This window comes from Mastigoproctus giganteus, chromosome 7 (genome assembly GCF_048544385.1).
Source record: "Mastigoproctus giganteus isolate SK-2022 chromosome 7, ASM4854438v1, whole genome shotgun sequence".
Taxonomy (NCBI): domain Eukaryota; kingdom Metazoa; phylum Arthropoda; class Arachnida; order Uropygi; family Thelyphonidae; genus Mastigoproctus; species Mastigoproctus giganteus.
The window spans coordinates 208,361,600-208,379,750 of NC_143581.1; the positions used below are offsets into that span (position 1 = coordinate 208,361,600).

General features: G+C 35.0%; 2 protein-coding genes across 3 annotated transcripts in view; one reads left to right on the plus strand and one right to left on the minus strand.

The window, feature by feature from the left end:
* The window catches only part of LOC150083628 (protein lifeguard 1-like), a 144,950-nt gene extending 133,729 nt beyond the window's left edge, over positions 1–11,221 (plus strand). The window contains exon 11 of the mRNA XM_090377398.1: positions 11,094–11,221. Within this exon, the coding sequence (XP_090233524.1) occupies positions 11,094–11,120 (27 nt within the window). The 3' untranslated portion in view covers positions 11,121–11,221. The remainder of the gene's footprint in view (positions 1–11,093) is intronic.
* Positions 6,338–17,513, minus strand: G6P (Glucose-6-Phosphatase). 2 transcript variants are annotated; one of them, XM_090377394.1, is made up of 7 exons: positions 17,286–17,513; positions 15,699–15,787; positions 15,062–15,226; positions 13,437–13,552; positions 11,151–11,244; positions 8,286–8,407; positions 6,338–6,934 (listed from the first exon to the last, which is right to left on the minus strand). In XM_090377394.1, the coding sequence occupies exons 2-7, from the start codon at positions 15,767–15,769 to the stop codon at positions 6,435–6,437; spliced, it is 1,068 nt and encodes a 355-aa protein (XP_090233520.1). In that variant the 5' UTR covers positions 15,770–15,787; positions 17,286–17,513; the 3' UTR covers positions 6,338–6,434. The 2 variants fall into 2 exon arrangements, with proteins under 2 accessions (XP_090233520.1, XP_090233521.1); XM_090377395.1 differs by lacking the exon at positions 17,286–17,513 and adding an exon at positions 16,408–16,505.
* Between the last annotated feature and the right edge of the window lie 638 nt (positions 17,514–18,151).

An 18,151-nucleotide genomic window follows, 5' to 3' on the forward strand; every position in this document is an offset into this window, starting at 1 on the left:
CTTCAATTTATCCAAACTACCCACAACACAGACGGAAGTTTGTTGCAACAGTCAACCACTTGGCTGAAGGCAAACTTCTGCACATTCATTCTACAACCATCTTTCCTCAATTTGAATTTATGCTCCTTGTGTGCAGTCTGAACAAGAGGAATGATTCCAACAGCATTGTGCTTATGCACTCCATTCAAAGCCTTAAACATCTCATTAATTTAACCTTAAACACCTTAATTATAAATAATGTTATCATGCTGAAAGCATGATGATAATATTATTTATAGTTAAGGTGTAAGAGACAAATTACCCAACTTACGACTATTCTGCATGTGAACAAAGCCCATGGGATAAACAGTGTTTTCGTGAATGGACAATCTTTGAATATTTATTTTATTTCCCCCCCCCTGCTCAATTAAAAGAATTTGCTATATCTGTATTGAATAAGAAACTAATTATTAGTTATGATATGCTCTCCAAGTAATTCTGATTTTTGCTCTATCATACTGAAAGCTGGATATGATTGGGTAGGCTTATTTTTCATTTCAGTCAATATTTGTTCCATAATTAGTATAGCACTTACTTAGTCTGTCTTACTGTACCATTATCAAAAGTCATGTCAGTTCTTGCAAGGTACATTGCAACCTTAAAACAAAGAACTGGAAGTTCAGCCTCACATCCACTAGACTGACCTATAAGATACCACTTGCTAAGCCAGATTACTTAATTGCTATTGCAACCATGGTGATTGTGTTTATTGAACCCTGGTTACATATCACCTTTGTCAAGATTTGACAAAGGCAGTATTAACCATCAAAGTATATACTGTATTTAAAGTGTCTGTTGATTTGTGTTTTTACTGCATTATTGATCTAAAGAACTTCCATGTATTAATGTCCCATTTGTTATATTAATGTTTCTCTTATATGAATACTTAATTTCCATCTTAATAGTTTTTGCATTATTTGTGGGTGAAAAACACTTTTCTGTGAAAAAGTGCTTCACTTTGTTTTTAAGTTATTTAAAAGGAACACTGCAGCTCTTCATTTTTTTAGCATTTACATTTTAACTAAGTCTTATAATCCAGAAGCTCAGAGCTCAACCTCTCGTATGCTCTATATTTGTATTAGTAACAATTTATAACTGATAAAGTTCTTACAGTATAATTATAATTGATGTAGGACCCAGTGTTAATACTTTCCCTTATGTATGTTAAGTTGTAATTGTGTGATGTGTTTGTATATGCATGTAAATAAAGTGCAACTTGCTTTTGTTGTGTATATCCTTCTGCAGTGCTGATTTCTAAAGTTACATTTTGTTTCGGGGTATTTCTTTTCTCTAACTGAAAAATCACTTTTCCTGTACTTTGTATATTTATTATATTGCAGGTTTGGAATTTAAAATGTTTTTTGTTATATTAAAGCTGGTGAGATATTTAAAACATTTTTAATAATTTTAAGTGTTCTGTGCAATTGTATGGTTTTTGATCATAGAAACATTTCAAATTCCCAAATCGTGATATCATAAATATAAATTTCAAATTACAAAATAGAATTTTCTAATTGCATAGCTTTTGGGAAATTGGATGTTATTGAAATTGAAAGAACCTAGCTTCCCAAAACTTTTGTAACTATTTTATTTTTCTCGATCACATCTAACCACATTATTTCAATTATGATTCCCAACCATAGAGGACCTTTTTGGTTTTTTTTTTTTCCTCTCCCCTCTTTTCATTGACCTGCAATAATCAGTCAATCACATTGTTGACCACCTTTCTTATAATCTATTCTGTTGTCTTCTGACTTGGTGAATTCTTTGTTTTTCACTGACACTACAAGGAATTTTGTGAAATTAATTTATATTGCACCTTAATCCTTGGAAAAACTGATTTTTTGTCCCTCCAAAGATGCTGAACATTTTTGATACTCATTTTCAGTTTTCTTTCTCACTTTCAAATCTCACAGGGGAAGGTAAAAATTTTGTATCTGATTTTTTTTATTTTAGAAATTTCATTTTTGACAAAGGTCTGTAAAAATTTTGATTGAAGAAATTGCCCTCAGCATCTGTAGAAATGATTGTTGAAGCATAGAGAGCATTATCAAGAGGTAGGATATTTGAATGTTACAAGCACTTCTTCAGTGATGCAAGTTGTGGGAAACGAACTCCAACAAGATGAACAGTTTCCTATACTGGAATCATTCAGAATTTGTAGTTGCACTGCTTTCTGTAATGTTGTCTTGATGGAAAAGAACTTGAATGTTAAGACAAATCTGGTCTCATTCTTTGATAAAGAAATTTTATAAATATGAAGTGGTTGTAGGGAGGAGGCAAAGTCATCACAGAGAATAAAGGCAAATATATATACACATTACTTGGTATTTAAAACTTGATCTGTTTTTATTTTGAACTAGAGTGGTGATAGAAATTTTATTACTTATGCAGTAGGTATTACCTACCAACAATTATTGGGCAACTAAATGAAAAAGCATCTGTTTAGAAAAAAAAATCAGTCTTACTATTGAGGCCACAGGTCCCAGTGGACTTTAATGAGATCACTAAGACACTTCTTACAAGTTTTTGGTGTAAGGAAATTAGAATCTCGCTGTTTTTCCTCTATAAAGATATGGCTAGTTCTCTGCTTGAAGTGGAACATCTTGTTCCCAGGTATTCCAGACATCTCAAAGGTTTGCATTTGGATCCAGCTCTGGCTGGAAATAGCAGATTTGCTACATTTTTCTCCTCAAACCACTATTATGCTATGGCTACACTCTGTGATATGGAACACTTATTGTACTGATACAAATACAGTCTCTTTAAAAACTTGCCACAGTGCAGGTAAGAACACCTTCCAAATGTCAAAATGACAGTTGAAACATGTCACTCATGGTTTCTTTGATGAAAAATAGTGAATCAAGTCAAAACCACAAACAGGCCAATACCATCACAATGCCACCACTAAATTTTGTGTTGGTGTAATACAGTCTGGGAATGGAACACTTTTGGCATTGGCCCCATCCAGGTGTATCTGTCTGATGCATGGATTTGTGTAGCATGTTTTATCACAGTCTGCCATTGCTTATATCTCTCATTGTGAATGGCTCCATTCTCTGCAACAAGGATATGTGGCAATTTGCAATACTGGCAGATATCTGCAGCTTGGGAGATGTGCAATGGTTGTAACCCATTCATTAACATGTTTTATTGATTGTTGGTTCCACACTTAATTGCAGACATGCATCCAGTGAGAAAAACATTCACTTTTAGTATTGAGGGCATATAACAGATTTGATTTCTATGCTTGTTTGCTTACAGCACTGAAATTTGAGTGAAGGGTTAACCAAGTTTGATTTTCCACCAGATGGGGTGTGGAAAAGATGTAAGCAGCAAAAATGAATGATAGCATTTGGCAGGTGTAAATTAAAAGAAGTATAGCTGAATTTTCACAAAGAACAGTAGTATTTTAAGGAATAGTGTGGTGAGTCAAAATCACAAGAAATCAGTAGTAGCAGAATTGTGGTTGAAAGTTTGTGCTAAGTAATAATGACCTTCTGATTAAAAAAAAAAATTTTTTTTTAAACAAGACAAGAATGGCTGCAAACAGCTAACCAAGGACCTCATTAGCTGATTTCTGAGAGAATATAAAGAGAATTACATGACATGGTTATCTGGAATAGGGTTCTCCAAAATGAACATTAACAGTTGTGCAAAAAAAAAAAAAAAAAGCCTGGCTGATATAGGCTAAAAGGAATCAAAATTGGACTGATGATAGGAAAGTGGTAATGTAGCCTGACAAATTCTAATTTTGCCTATACTCAAAATGATGTTGGACACTGTTCACAAGAAAAGTAATGAGAAATTTCTTGCAGAATGTTTGCTACTGTTGTACAAGCTGTTGATGGGTCAAAGATGCTTTGGGGATGTTTTAACAACTTTAACTATTATGAAATGGTGGATACCCTACTTGAAACACCAACAAGGCTGAATCGATCTGGCTATCCAGAATATTTGGATAATGAGGTTGTTGCCTTCAGCTGAGGGATAGTCATGGTTTTGATTCCTGACTTACAAGTGGACAGCTGTCCAGTTCACAGGGGCTCTGTTTTAAACTGATACAAAGGAACGGTAGAGCAATTAAATTGGCCAGCCATGCCACCAGATTTAAATTTTCAGAATGGCCTAATATTGATATAAACCATTGAAGGGGTCTAGTTGAATCTTTGAAGTGATTTGTGCTGAAGGCGTGTGTATAATTACACAGTAGTGCAATATGGTCTAAGTCACTGATGTACCTAAAAAAACACTTCAACTGTTTCTTGAATTAGCTCATTAAGGGCACCTCTGAATTTTCCTCTCACAATGGTTCAATTGCTGATGGGTTCTGGGGTTCATTGATAATGTCTACCCAGCTTGGGGTGAATGTTACCTTTGTCTTTCATTCCAACACTTCTGCTATATGACAACCTACTAACACTAAGATGAAGAGATCTAAGTCCTTTAGTCCTTTGCCAATTTTCTGCCATCTGTGCATGCCTTTTTATATCTTTTAAGTAGTGGTGCAATTCCATCCATCATAGAACTGGAATTAACCATTACTTTCCAGTGGTGGTGTGTCCTAAGTAGTGTATGTTAGGATCAAAAGGTTGCAGGACTGAATTAAAGGACTGAATTAAGCGTGTGTAGAATTTTTTTTTTATTTTGAGTGAGTATCATTTCGGTTAGGTATGCATAAAAGGTCTTTTATCTGTTTGATGGCAAGTAATTTTGTATCTGATTCTCTTTTTTAAAAGATGTCATTTTTGACAAATATCTAAAAAAATTTTTCTTTTGACTGAAGAAATCACCCTTAGCATGTGGAAATGATTGCTGAAGCATATGGAGCATTATCAAGAGGTAGGATATTTCAATGCCACAAGCACTTCAGTGATGATGCAGTATCACTGAATATGATAAAAGTTGTAGGAAACCATGAATTCCAACAGATGAACTTGTCTCCTACACTAGAATCATTACAGACTAATCATCAAATAGGAATTGAAGACAACCTCTCAAGTTGAAACATCTGTTTTGCACCCTGGTTTTTAACAGAGATCAAGTGGAAACAGTTTAAGGAAAAGGCTGAATTCAAGAAAAAGAAATGTGTTATCTACTGTATATGATTAATTCCAGTCATCTGAATAGGCATTGAATAGATGCCTCCACATCTAGGAAGAAAATAATTCAACTGAGAGGCTGAAAGTTATGCTAGAATTATGCTTTTACTATAATGGCATAATTCATTATGAATTTAAACTATATACTATTAATAACCCTTCACCTAGACATCATTAGTATGTAAAGGATGCAATCCAAAGGAAGGAGCCCAGTTGAGGGAAATGGAAACTTGTACCACACTATTGTGCAACTGAGCCTGGAAACTTCAGTTTTACACCTCCCTGATGAAAGCCACTGTTGAAGTTAATTTTTGCCCTTCTTGCATGCCATTTTACATAAGATTAACTCCATAGGTGAAACAAATCACAGAAAAATTATACCACAGTATAACATCTAAGATTTTATTGGAATGGTCCACCACCCTATTTCTGAAACTTAAGTAAACTTCAAACCTGGATAGAATGGTAAAATGTGACAGTACAGATAGTGATCTGTACTGTCAATAACCCTGATCTCTTTGCAGACCAGTCATCACCCAACAAAGAATACAGATCCATTATTAATAAAAATGCAAATTGTGCTTTCTTTAAACAATTTCCATTTAATTTCAATCTTGGTTTGTTACCTTTCGTCATATGTCACGGCTCAAATGGTCTCTGTTCAAATGGTCTCTTGATTGATCATATGCACACAACTTAGGAATATTAAATATTAGCCATTTGTACTAGACAGATTTTGGACAGGGATTTATCAGTTAATGAATTATACTATGACAACTTTTCATAGTTGTAGGTATAATGTGATAATCTATAGTGTGACAGCTCAGTTTTGTAGGTAGGTATAAAATAAAAAAATCAACAATGGCTAACTCACAACAAAGGGAAGTTTTTCTACTGATGGATTCCTCTATTACCTTTGGACAATTTTCACTAATTCTAATGTAATTACGGTCTAAGTTACAGACAGGCAAGAACTAAACATCCTGTCTGTAAGGGGTTCAAATTAACATTACTTGTTAAGAGAAAGGGGCTGATATAGTTAACAGAACCATTAGTTTCAAAACTGAAAAGCTTTATTTAACGTAGTAACAAATTATTTACATTGTGAACATGACTAGTTTAAACACAGAATTTACACTATTTACATTCTATGTACAGAATATACACAGTACATATACATTTGCAACTCAGTTCATAAGAAACCTATTTACACTGAAAATAAGTTGCTATTACTGTTTGTGTGCTGGTCACTAAAACGTGACCACCTACATTTATACACATGGCAAGGTCTCACTAGCATTGTTTTGTCTTTTTTGTGGACATTTTCATTACAACATATGGCACTACTGCAATCATCAAATATGACAACAGAACATTCAGCAGAAATGCCAGTGCATAGAACACAATCATGTTTGGTCTAGGTAGGACAATCCATTCAGACAGTTTAGCCAAACCCACAGATAAAATGACAGCAGCAATCTTCATCGTCTGTGTAAACTTCAGTTGTGTTGCCTGCTTGAAAAAAACAGAGCTCAAACCTAGACCCATTCCAAGAGTAAATCCACAGTAACGCATCATAGAAAAGAATGGGGTAGTATCCAAATGAATGTATTCTTGCTTTGCACACCATTTCATAGCTCTATCTACAGACCACATTGGATTCATTCCCATGGCTCGCAGGACAAAATATGTAGACATGGCACTGGCAAAGAGAGCTACTGTTGCTAGTATGTAGTGTTTTAGCTTCAGGTTATTTATATTTATCTTCTGCATGACTACTGCTACTCCACATCCTGTAAATAAAATTGGTTCAATTTAGAAAATGTATTCAAATAAAATTCTCTTATTCACATAAGGAATGGGAAAAAACAACTGTTACATATTTAAAATAATTTATTGAATAACACAGAAGTAAATTAGTTTGTACAAATGAGCTGACAATTATTTAGCAATCAAAACATGAAACAGTGCAAGTTGATTGTAACTATCAAAATCACATGCATTCTAACAAATTACAGCAATATTTTGAACAGCCTGTGTCATCAGGCATTAGTTTTTTCACATTTCTGAATGGAGGGATAGTGCTGTTTTTTTACATAGTTTCAACTAACAAGTTTTAAAAACTATTCAAGTAAGCCTGTACATAAAGTATTGAGGAAGGTAAACAGAACAACTGCTGCTGATCTTGAACTGGCAACTAACCGAACAGATAATTTGTAGGTAGGCCATGAGGCCCAGAACTGCTGGGTTATAAGAAAATTACTGTACTGGTTTCCCTGCAAAGTCTTATTACACTACACTGTAGTATTCATTGCAAGTCATGTTATTACTATTACTTGCTGTGAAAACTAACCTTGAAGCATCAAATGCCATTTTGGTCCAGTCAGCTATGAGTGGCATGGTCCCTATAATCCAAAGAATGTTCCAAGATCAAAGCATCTTAAGGTTGAGGATTGACTATGCAATTACACAGGTCTAAGGATCCCTTGCATTAGTGGATTTCCCATACCTGTATATTTGGAAGTGAAATATATAAGTCATTTGTATATATTTGAAGTGTGACTGGAAGTGATGACAAGTTAGCTTCTATGCCATAATATAAAAAAAAAAAAAAAAAAAAAATGCACAACTGGGTTCTACTAAAAAAAAAAAGTTATTTCACAAAACTTCAAAAGATGCTATATGTGGTGTCTGGGGATGAGTATTACCCAAGTCACTCAGTTATTAACCTTTCTGACTTAGTATATAACCAATTGCTGCACAACATCCTTAGAGTGCCACATTTGAATTCCTTTATTATGGTTTCTTACTGCAGTTAAACTCTTGTTTTACTCTTAAAATTCTGGAATTAGTTGCAGCAACTTGATAGCTACACAAAGTGCAGTTACTAAGCATTTTCACATTGTCATTGCAAATATTTTGAAAAGTAGTGATTAAACAAACAGTTCAGCTCATTAAAAAAAAAAAAAAAAAAAAGCTAATCCTACTATGGGGGGGGGGCACTGAATTTCTTTAGATATAAATTTATATCAGTAAGGAAAAGAGGGAGGGAAGAACTAGCTCCACACATCCAATTAGGCCTAAAGCTTCAAGACATGTCGGATAGGAGTCAGAAGAGTAGAATGCCAATAAATATTTACTTACCAATCATCATTCCAAGGAGACACTGATGAGGGAAGTGAGCAGCAATGTAGACACGGGAAAGACTAACTGTAACCAAGATCATCGTGTATATCATCCAACACATAGAAGAAAGCATGCTTTTACTAGGAGGGAAAAAAATTATATTCAGGTATTATTTTAAAGAAAATGAATTTGTCCATTACATATTTAATACCTCAAAATTAAGCCCACTAGTAAATACTTCAAATTGTGCATTCCTCACAATTTGAGAACAGCATAACACTTAGCAAATGGTCAATATGAAGTGCAGTAGTACATGATTTGAGTTGACTGTGGCTAAATAGGGATAATATCCTTGTCAGAGTTTTTAAACTCCTGACGTGGTTATGCTGGAGTAAAAAAAAAATAATTTAAAGGACAACTAGAGCTTGCTTCACTTCATTTCTATTGTACTGATCCCCTCCCATCTCAGACCTTCACAGGTGGGGTGTTTTTTTTTTTTATCCCATTTTTAAGCATTTTCTATAAAAATGAACAATAATAGTAACAAATTTAAGTATTGTAGTTTTACCTAGTCTTATCCTTTAACATCTTTGCAACTCAATTTTGCTTGAAAAAATGGATGCTATGCTACATTGTAATTTTCTGTATAAGGATCCTATTATCTCTCCAGTAACAAAACTGCAGCTTATGATCACGTTATAAGTGACTATTATCCATAAATCAACCTCAATTTACTAAATAAATAACCAAAGCAGATTCATTTTTTTTTATTATTATTATTAGCCATATGGTGCAAGGAAGCCTGAGGCTTATGCTGCACCAGTCAAAAAAAAATTCTACATTACCCTGAGAGAGTGAGAGTCAGAAGTAGAAGGGAATCGCCAAGAAAGATGATATCCAGCTCAGGACCCTGGGTTTGTCAAAGCTTGGCAAACCCAGGGTCCTGAGCTGGATATCATCATTCTTCTCTCTCGGCAATGCAAAATTTTTTTTTTTTTTTTTTTGGCTGGTGCAGCATAAGCCTCAGGCTTCCTTGCGCCATATGGCTAATAATAATTTAAAAAAAATTCATTAAAAAAATCAAAGGCCCTTTTGGACATATGCACACTGGAGAGACAATTGTCCTCAGATAGTAAAAACAAAAATATAATGCAGGGCAGCATTATCTTTGAATCAGATTGGTCCACTTGATAGCAATGGTTGATGATCCTGCTCAGATAGCTAACGAACTGAATGATTATTTTGTATTTACACGAGTTATTAAGGGAGGAAAATGCCAGAAGTTTATCAAACTAACAGGATGCTTAATGATTTTGTAATAACAGCAAAGTGGAGGAGAAAGTGTTGAAGTTAAACATAAAAAAGGCACCTGGGGTGGATGGAATCTATTCCGTTATATTAAAGAAGGTGGCAAAGAAACTAAGCAAACCCTTGGCCATAATTATGAGAGCATCCCTACGGACTGGAGATGTGCAAATATATCCCCAATTCACAAAGGGTGATACGAATAATTACAGACCAGTTAGTTTAATTCTGTTCCGGGGAAAATAAAGGAGTCGGTGCAGGATCATCTAGGCCAGACTGCAGCAATAATTCAGACACAGCAAAAAATAATTTTGATAACATATACTTGGATTTTAGGAAAGCTTTTCACACTTGTGCATGGAAGACTACTGAGGTATAGTGATATATATACTGTAAAAATTGGGGCAGAATGGTATTAAGGGTAAGTTGCTACAATGGATAAAAGGGTGGTTGAGTGGGAGAAGACAGAGTGGTAATCAATGGACACTGCTCTTTGTGGACTAATGTTATTAGTGGAGTCCCCCAGTGTTCAGTCCACTGTTGTTTTGTATATTTATCAGTGATATTGAGAAAGGTATATCAGGCTTAGTTACAAAGGTTGGCAGGGTTATTAATGGCAGTGTGCTACTGCAACAGGATCTAGAAAATTTGGGCAGGTGAGCTGAGAAGTGGCAACTGAAGTTTAACATTGACAAATGCCAAGTACAGCATATGGATAGAAGTAACCCCAGAGGAATGTACCAACTATGTGGTACTAGGCTTAGGCTGGTAAAAAATGAAAGACCTGGGAGTAATTGTACAGTCAGATATGAAGTTTTCTGAGCAATGCAGACAAGCTGTCAGAGTAGGTCATGGGGTTTTGTCAATGATATACAGGAATTTTGCTAGTAGGGAAAAAGGTCATTATCCTTTTGTATAAGGCAGGTCAGACCATGTCTTGAGTACTGCATACAGGGCTGGAGGCCTCATTTTAGGAAGGATGTAGATTTGGTTGAGCATGTACAGAGAAGGGCAACAAGATTGGTGAGGGGGATGAAGGGGGCCTCTTACCAAGAGAGGCTTAAGCTCTTGCAAATTGCAACAGCTGGAGCCTAGGCACCTGCGAGGTGATCTGATTAAGGTTATAAGGCCTTGACTGGGTTGAGCACTGAATTATGATTGGATTCTTCCGCTTGCTCAGATTACAAACTTAAGGAGACAAAGTCAAATTGAGGAAAGACAGTTGTACAATAGATATGCGGAAATTTAGCTTTGGCCAGCAGGTGGTTAATTGCTGGAACAAAACTTGCATCTGTCGTTGCGGAAGTGGATAGCTTAAATAAATTAAAGGAGGAACTGGACAAACTTTTAGAGGGAAATGTTTTTTTTGGTTGATGCTACATAAGCTCATACACTTGCTTTCTTTCATCACATGCCTCTATTACCTGTATCAAAATAAACATGATACCATCTATTAATTTTATGTCTATATTTAGTTTTGTTTTTGGATATATCTTTAAAACAATTTATTTTGTTGTGAAGGAATTTCTGCAAGAGATATTGTTATAGTTGGACAAAGGGAGAGAAGTATATCCTTACCTTGCTGATTTCTGAGTGCCTGACTTCTGAAGGAATGCTTCAATCATCACATACCATAAAGCTGCTGATACCATAGCATGTCCTGAAGGACTTCCTGTAAAAAGAAATCTGACAATGAATGCCATATATAAAATTGAGCAGTAGACAATGTTAAAGAATTCAGTTCCTTACACATTACATTGCAAATGAAGTTAAATTTTGATAATTTAACTTCTTATCTAATTTTTAATGAATATTAAAAATTTAGGGAGGGGAAGCCCTATGTCTAGTGTAAGTAAAGCTGACAACTGTGTGTATGCATGCAGTGGGAGAGATAATTTAATTAGTAATTGTACTTGTCATGAGCTTGAATTACTAGTGATGCCACAGCATAAAGTAGAAATAATATACAGGGTTGTTAAAATTAAAGTATCCCTATATAGAAGGCTCTGAAACAAGTTCTAAGGCTCATATTGAAGAGAAATTTGGATAACATGTACAATAAAGAAGGCACTCACCATTTATTGGGGGAAAAAAAAAAAAATGTCATTATATGGCACTGTGGCAATACAAATCACTTGAACAGAGCTACAATTGTTCAATGTGTCCTCCATTTTGGTCAACAACAGTTTCCATTCGAAGAACACCATTTTCTACAGCAGAACGTAACATGTCAACTGGAATAGCCAGGACATGACGTCTAATGCTGTCCTTCAGATCTGTCAGAGTTTGACATCCTTCCCAATACACCAGGTTCTTCAAAAAACCCCACCTGTTCAAAAAAGTGTGACCCAATCATGAACGTGGCCACAAATCCACACCACAATGTCACTTTTGGAGAATGCAATGGTACCCCTTGGATAACTCAAGGGTTTTCTGTTGCCCAAATGCAACAGTTGTGCATATTCACTTGTCCATTTAAGCAGAAGTAGGCTTCATCACTCCAAAGGATGTTCCATGGCCAAGTGATATCCACTGTCATTTGTGCCAGAAACTGAAGTGTGCATGTGAAATGAATATCTGTAACACCTGATGCATTACTAACCTTACAGTGGAATACGGCATGTCCACTTCACGAGAAACAGCTGGCACACCTGCACTATCACATGGAGATCGACTTGATAAATCCACGACAGCCATAGCTACATCTTCAATACGAGAGGAGTCCACTCGTTTTCAACCTCTACCTGGTTGAACACCAAGATGTCCTGTCACTTCAAATTTCGTAATCATTTTGCAGACAGCACAAACAGTCATAGGTTCACGCCGTATGCGCTTCTGAAGCCAGAATCCTCTGATAGCTGCATTGTTGCTGTTCTGGTAGTACAGCTTCACTAATAGCACCTTTTCCTGAAATGTTGTTGGCATTGCTGCTGTAGTGCAAGCAAACATCTACTGTATGATTTTGAAGAGACTGCTTTGCTTTTATACAGTAGAGCTGAGTAGTGGTGCTGTGACAATAACTTACAATTATGCAAATAACTTGTGTTATTTGCATAACTGTAACTAAGATAGTTAGATACCATACAGTGACAAATTTAACTCCCCCCCCCCAAATGGCGAGCGCATTCTTTATTGTATCTGTTGTCCAAATTTCTCTTCAGTACGAGCCTTAGAACTCGCTCCAGAGCCTTCTACATAGGGATTCTTTAATTTTAACAACCCTGTACTTTTATTATTTGCTTAAATTATACTTAATATAGTTTAAGAATAAAAAACTACCACTAAAAGATTAAGTTATATGGAAAAATTATAAACTGTAATTTTTTTAACATAATTAAATTTTACTGCACTTCATTCCAGCAAGGTTAGTAAATATGGAGTTTAAATCCCTTATTAAATAAACCTGAGAGCCAACAAACAGCAATTAAGATTAGTACATAAGCCATATTACAGAACTATTACATAATCATTTGAGACCAATTGCTCATCCAGTATGAAGGGAAATTAAACCATTAAGATCCAGTGTGCAAGACTACTGAGAAGGCATCACGCTCTAATAACATTATTAGCAATTATGTTGTCGTTGCCCAACAATTGTGCACAAGCTACTAGTATCACAAGAAGTCAGTTTGCATATATGTGTGGGAAGAAAATCCCTAAGCTTTTGCCTACCTACAGTCCTGATTTAAAAAAAAAAAAAGTCTTTTTCCTAAACAGGTGAGTAAAAATATAAGCTGCAACGTGCCACAGTTTGATATTGACCACATAAACTAAGAAACTTTAAAAAAAGTGTAAAGAAATTAAGTTTCACAATATGCATGCACAATTTCATTATAAGGCTATTAATTGTTATCAAAAACCTACCGGGTCCTGTCTCACATGTCAGAAAGTATTGCTGGATGGCAGGAGTGTTGACACCAGTACGGTTGTATACTTGAGTTTCATGCACCCACCAATAAGGACGTTCTCCATGTAACATCCTATAAAAGAAGAAAATATCCTTATAATTAAATAAGCTGTTTATGGATTATTAATAAATCTGAGCATCTCATTACTTTCTCTCCCCCCCCCTTTTTATGATAATCACAGAATTAGAGTAGTTAAATAAATAGTATTGCAATTAGCCTAAAGGAAACATCTTAAATATTGGATTTGCAGGATATAATTTTTTTTTTAAAAGGTAATACATAGGTGTTATTTCAAAGAATACAAGTAGAGGGTGTAAAAGGAAGAAGTGAAATTTACAGAGTCAAACCTTAAGTAAAGTGGTTCACTGCTGCATATACTCTAAATGTTCAGAAGAAAAGAAGTTACAGATACAAATTGGGGGGAGGGGGGGGTTGTCCTAAACCTAATTGCAATTTTTAAGCAGAACAGATAATAGAATTTTTTTACAGGCTAACGGCTTGCTCAAAAGAAACACTGCATGGAAAAACATTCTTAGTTCTTTAGATATTAAAGAAACTACAGATGACAGATTTGGAATCAATATGTAGAAAGATAAAGAAGAAAACTTTAAAATATTCCATCATTACTTCAGAAATGGGATGATAAATTAACTGCAACATCTAGTGAATGCTAGGGAAGTAACTGTCACCCAATTGAAGAAGCAGAATATTTCAAGTCAGAGGTTACTAAAAAAAAAAAAGCATTCATACTATCAAATAATTTGCAAGGATCCAACTTTCCATATAGACAAGGTAAGCAAGAAGATTCTTAAAGACCGGCACTAATGACATCTGTATTGTTGATTAATAAGTAGGTTTTAAGGGGGGAAATTTGTTACTAGATTTCTTCACTGCTTTAGGTAAACAGCAATAGAACAGTATTCACTATATGACAAACTTTTGCTTAACTGATAATTACTTTAAATATGATGAGAAACTTGTAATTATGTTACTTTAGATTTATCTTCACAAACAGCACAGTTGAAGAATGGATTAAGACTGAGCAGACTAAGGATAACTGGACTCACTGCCTTAACTGTTGGGTGGTTAATTGCTGGAACAAACTTCCATATGTCATTGTGGAAGTTGATAGCTTAAATAAATTCAAGGAGGAACTGGACAAGCATTTAACATCACATGCCTTTATTACTATAACCGATATTAGGAAAAGCAAGTGAAATAGAGAATGTAACAATATAACTTTGTTAGTGCAAGGACTAATCAGACCCTGTCCCAGTTATTATAGTTCCATCTATGCTAGCTTATTTAACAAAGCTCTTTACTAGGAACTTAAAACTGAGAAGAGTTCAGTTAAATTCTGGAGATAAAAATAATATTTTAAAGTTGTCAATATTAAAATTATATAATTAGCCAATATTAACTGTCACCTCAATGTTAAACTAAATTGTCTCAAATAAAATAACTAACTATACAGTTAGATAACTAATGTATAACTATATCACACTAAAAAAAACCATTAGGATCAATTCCCCCCCCACACACACTAACAAGTTTTTTTTAAGAGAAAAAAAAAAAACTTACCATTTTAATACTTGATTGGACCACTCAGCAATTATTGTCACCCACATCACCTTCTTCCCAATACTCCAATCAAGAGCAAACACCAGTGGAGAATAGAAGAGAAATGCATATCTGGGATCAAATACATTAGAAATCATGAAGAAGATGTCACTTTGCTGCTGAAACCTGTTTTAAAAAAAAAAATGAATAAATTTTTTTACATATTTAAACTATTTACACTTTAAACTAGAATATCTGAAATATTTTAATATCGAATATATTTCTCATTCTGAATCAGTTAAAAAGAAGGAAAATGAGACACTGAGAAATTAGTAAAAATGAACAACATGGTAAATGTTCAAGAATTAAAGGGAAACATCCATGCTGAATTAAGAGTAGAAATACGGATGGATATAGCAGTATCCAGGGCTCATCTGGAAATTTAAAGCTTTTTTAGGGTAGCATATTGCTTGCTTGTATTGATAAGCTACAAATTTGCTATTCCATAATGGAGTAATTTAGTTTACTAAGTACTGGGTAGGATGGGGGAGAGAAAAGAACTACAAGATTGTAGCAAGAAAAAAAATTTCACTCATACAGAATACTTTTCAAATATAAGTATCATCCCACCAAGACAGTAAGTAGCAATTCAACCTACCTCTGCTGTAGAGTCTCAATAGCTGTTACACTAGTCTCATACACCAAATCCATGCTTCCTGTTATAACCATAACTGCCAAATAATAAATCTAAGAAAACAAATAAATAAAAATTATAAGCAGACAATACAAAACAAATATTTAGATCAATATATAATTTCTTTTGAGCAGAGTTAAACAAGCAATAAACTTTAAATGATTAAAGACTATTTTCAGGAACTACTTTTCTTTCATTTAATTAAAATAGGCATTAATTGCAAAACATTTTTAATCAACAGAATGGATATTTAAAGTTTGGTTTCAACTGTGGACCTTGACTAGGAATACAGAAACCTGCATCTTACAAAATTGATAATAAAAAAAAAAAAAAAAAATCGTTAAAATTGTACGCCTCATTAGCCATTTCGGAAATATGACTTGTGGTTTATGATGCAGAAAGAAAATTTAATATGGTAAGTTACAAGTTTCAAGAAAGCTTGAGTCTGAATTTCTATACGCCAGCGGCGTCGAGTGCCCTAAGGCAAGCAGCCGTACCAGGCGCCCTTTCACCCATATTCAATTCCGGGTATAGGGAAGCTGAACTGCCTGCTTCCTTACCTCCCTCTCAGCACCCCTGCCCATCGACTTCAATTATCTATACAGGAAACATTCCAATGATTAACAACTTATTGGCTAAAGGGAAACTTTCTGATTCAATCTACAATTCTTACCCCTTAGTTGAAATTTGTACTCTGGTTCTAGCAGCACTTTTCACTTTCACACTCATTTTACTATCCATACTCTGAGAGACTAGACATTCCGGTCACACTGAGGGTGGAAATGAAACAATTTCCGAAAATTAAACTATTGCTTTTGAAAAATGCAGCGCAATTTATGTTCACTGCTATTAATGCTGCGCAATTAGACATTCTCAAGAGAAACTTACTTCCAAATCTAAAATGCGCAATGACGCAAATAAGTTCAGTTATGGATTGAACGCGGAAATACGACGAGGTTATCGTAAGCGTAATTAGGCAATGAAAGAGCCGCAGCTACAGACCATTTAATATTTCATTTCATATTAATTCCTCTAGCAAAATTTCCACCACAAAAAAGTTGCAAAAATAAGACTTTTTCCCTTATAACGTTATGCCATAAAACATCTGTCACTTCTTTGCCATTTTTTGCACTTAACTACGAACGTAGTGAAGCACAAAATTAGCGATCAGCAAATCAAGGAAACCCCAATTTTAAGCAGCAATATTATGTGTTCCAATTGTTTCTTACCACAGTTATAGTTTTGATATAACCAGTTCTTTTTAATCTTCCACACCAATCAAAAGTGCACAAAAGGTGGGAATGGGTGCGCTGAATGCGAAGCACTTAGGCCCAAAACAATTGTTAAATGGTTATAACAAAAGGCAGAGGTTCCTCAAAACTATGCATATCCCTGGGTTCCAAGATATGCCGCTGCACGCATCTGACAAGAGGTAGAACTGCCGTACGAAAATGTGAAATGTTAAAAAATAATAATAATAAATGTATCTTAAGCAACTCGAAGACGGATTTAAAAAAATCTATGAAAAAATATTAACAGACAAATTCTTACCTATTTTCTGTCAATAATCTTGTAATACTGCAGAAGAAACGTTATGAAAACAGACCTTCCCGAGATGCTTGAAGTCGTGTATTCTCGACTCTTTCTTCCTTAGTTTATATACCTACACCCATCCCCCCTCAGCTGTTTACCGATCTCGTCGACTACAAGTGCACAGATAACCCCCCTCGTAACATGAACTGTTGCCGGGGCTTTTCACTCTGTTATCAGGTTTATTTAGTGTTGTATCAGTTGACCTCAAACCAGTTGTAGGGGTCAGTACTTTCACGCTGACGTTTTACTGGGTCATAACTTTGATCTGACGCTATAGTTACGTCACTTGATGTTTACATGTCATTGTGAAGGCCTGAAGAAGGCGGCAGTGTTCACGTGCTAATCGTTTAACTCCGGAAACAAAACAACAGGAGAGATAGCATGAAAACTGCGCTTCATATACGATATGGAAAGGCAACACCGGGAGGAAACTGTACACCTATCACGTGGGAGTTGCATAATATTACTGCATTTATTACACAGTCACCTTAACGAATAAAGGTGAGTAATCCTTAGTGCATTATTAAAGTGTCACCAACTGCATGACATCCAATACCAATATACTTCTCCCCTCTTATTAATATCGACATATTCTTTCTACTAGAATGCACAACTGTGTAGTGCTCCTGCACTCAAGATCATCAAGTCTAAACGAATATTATACACATTATAATAAAGAGCATCTACTGAAGAATGAAACAAAACAATGTCAAATTTCAAGCGTATCTTTCTCCCACAGAAGATTTCCTGTCCCAAACAATATAACCCATTATCCTTCCTAATTTCTTGGGGTTGCTAGAAATGCGCCGAACGACTACATTTGG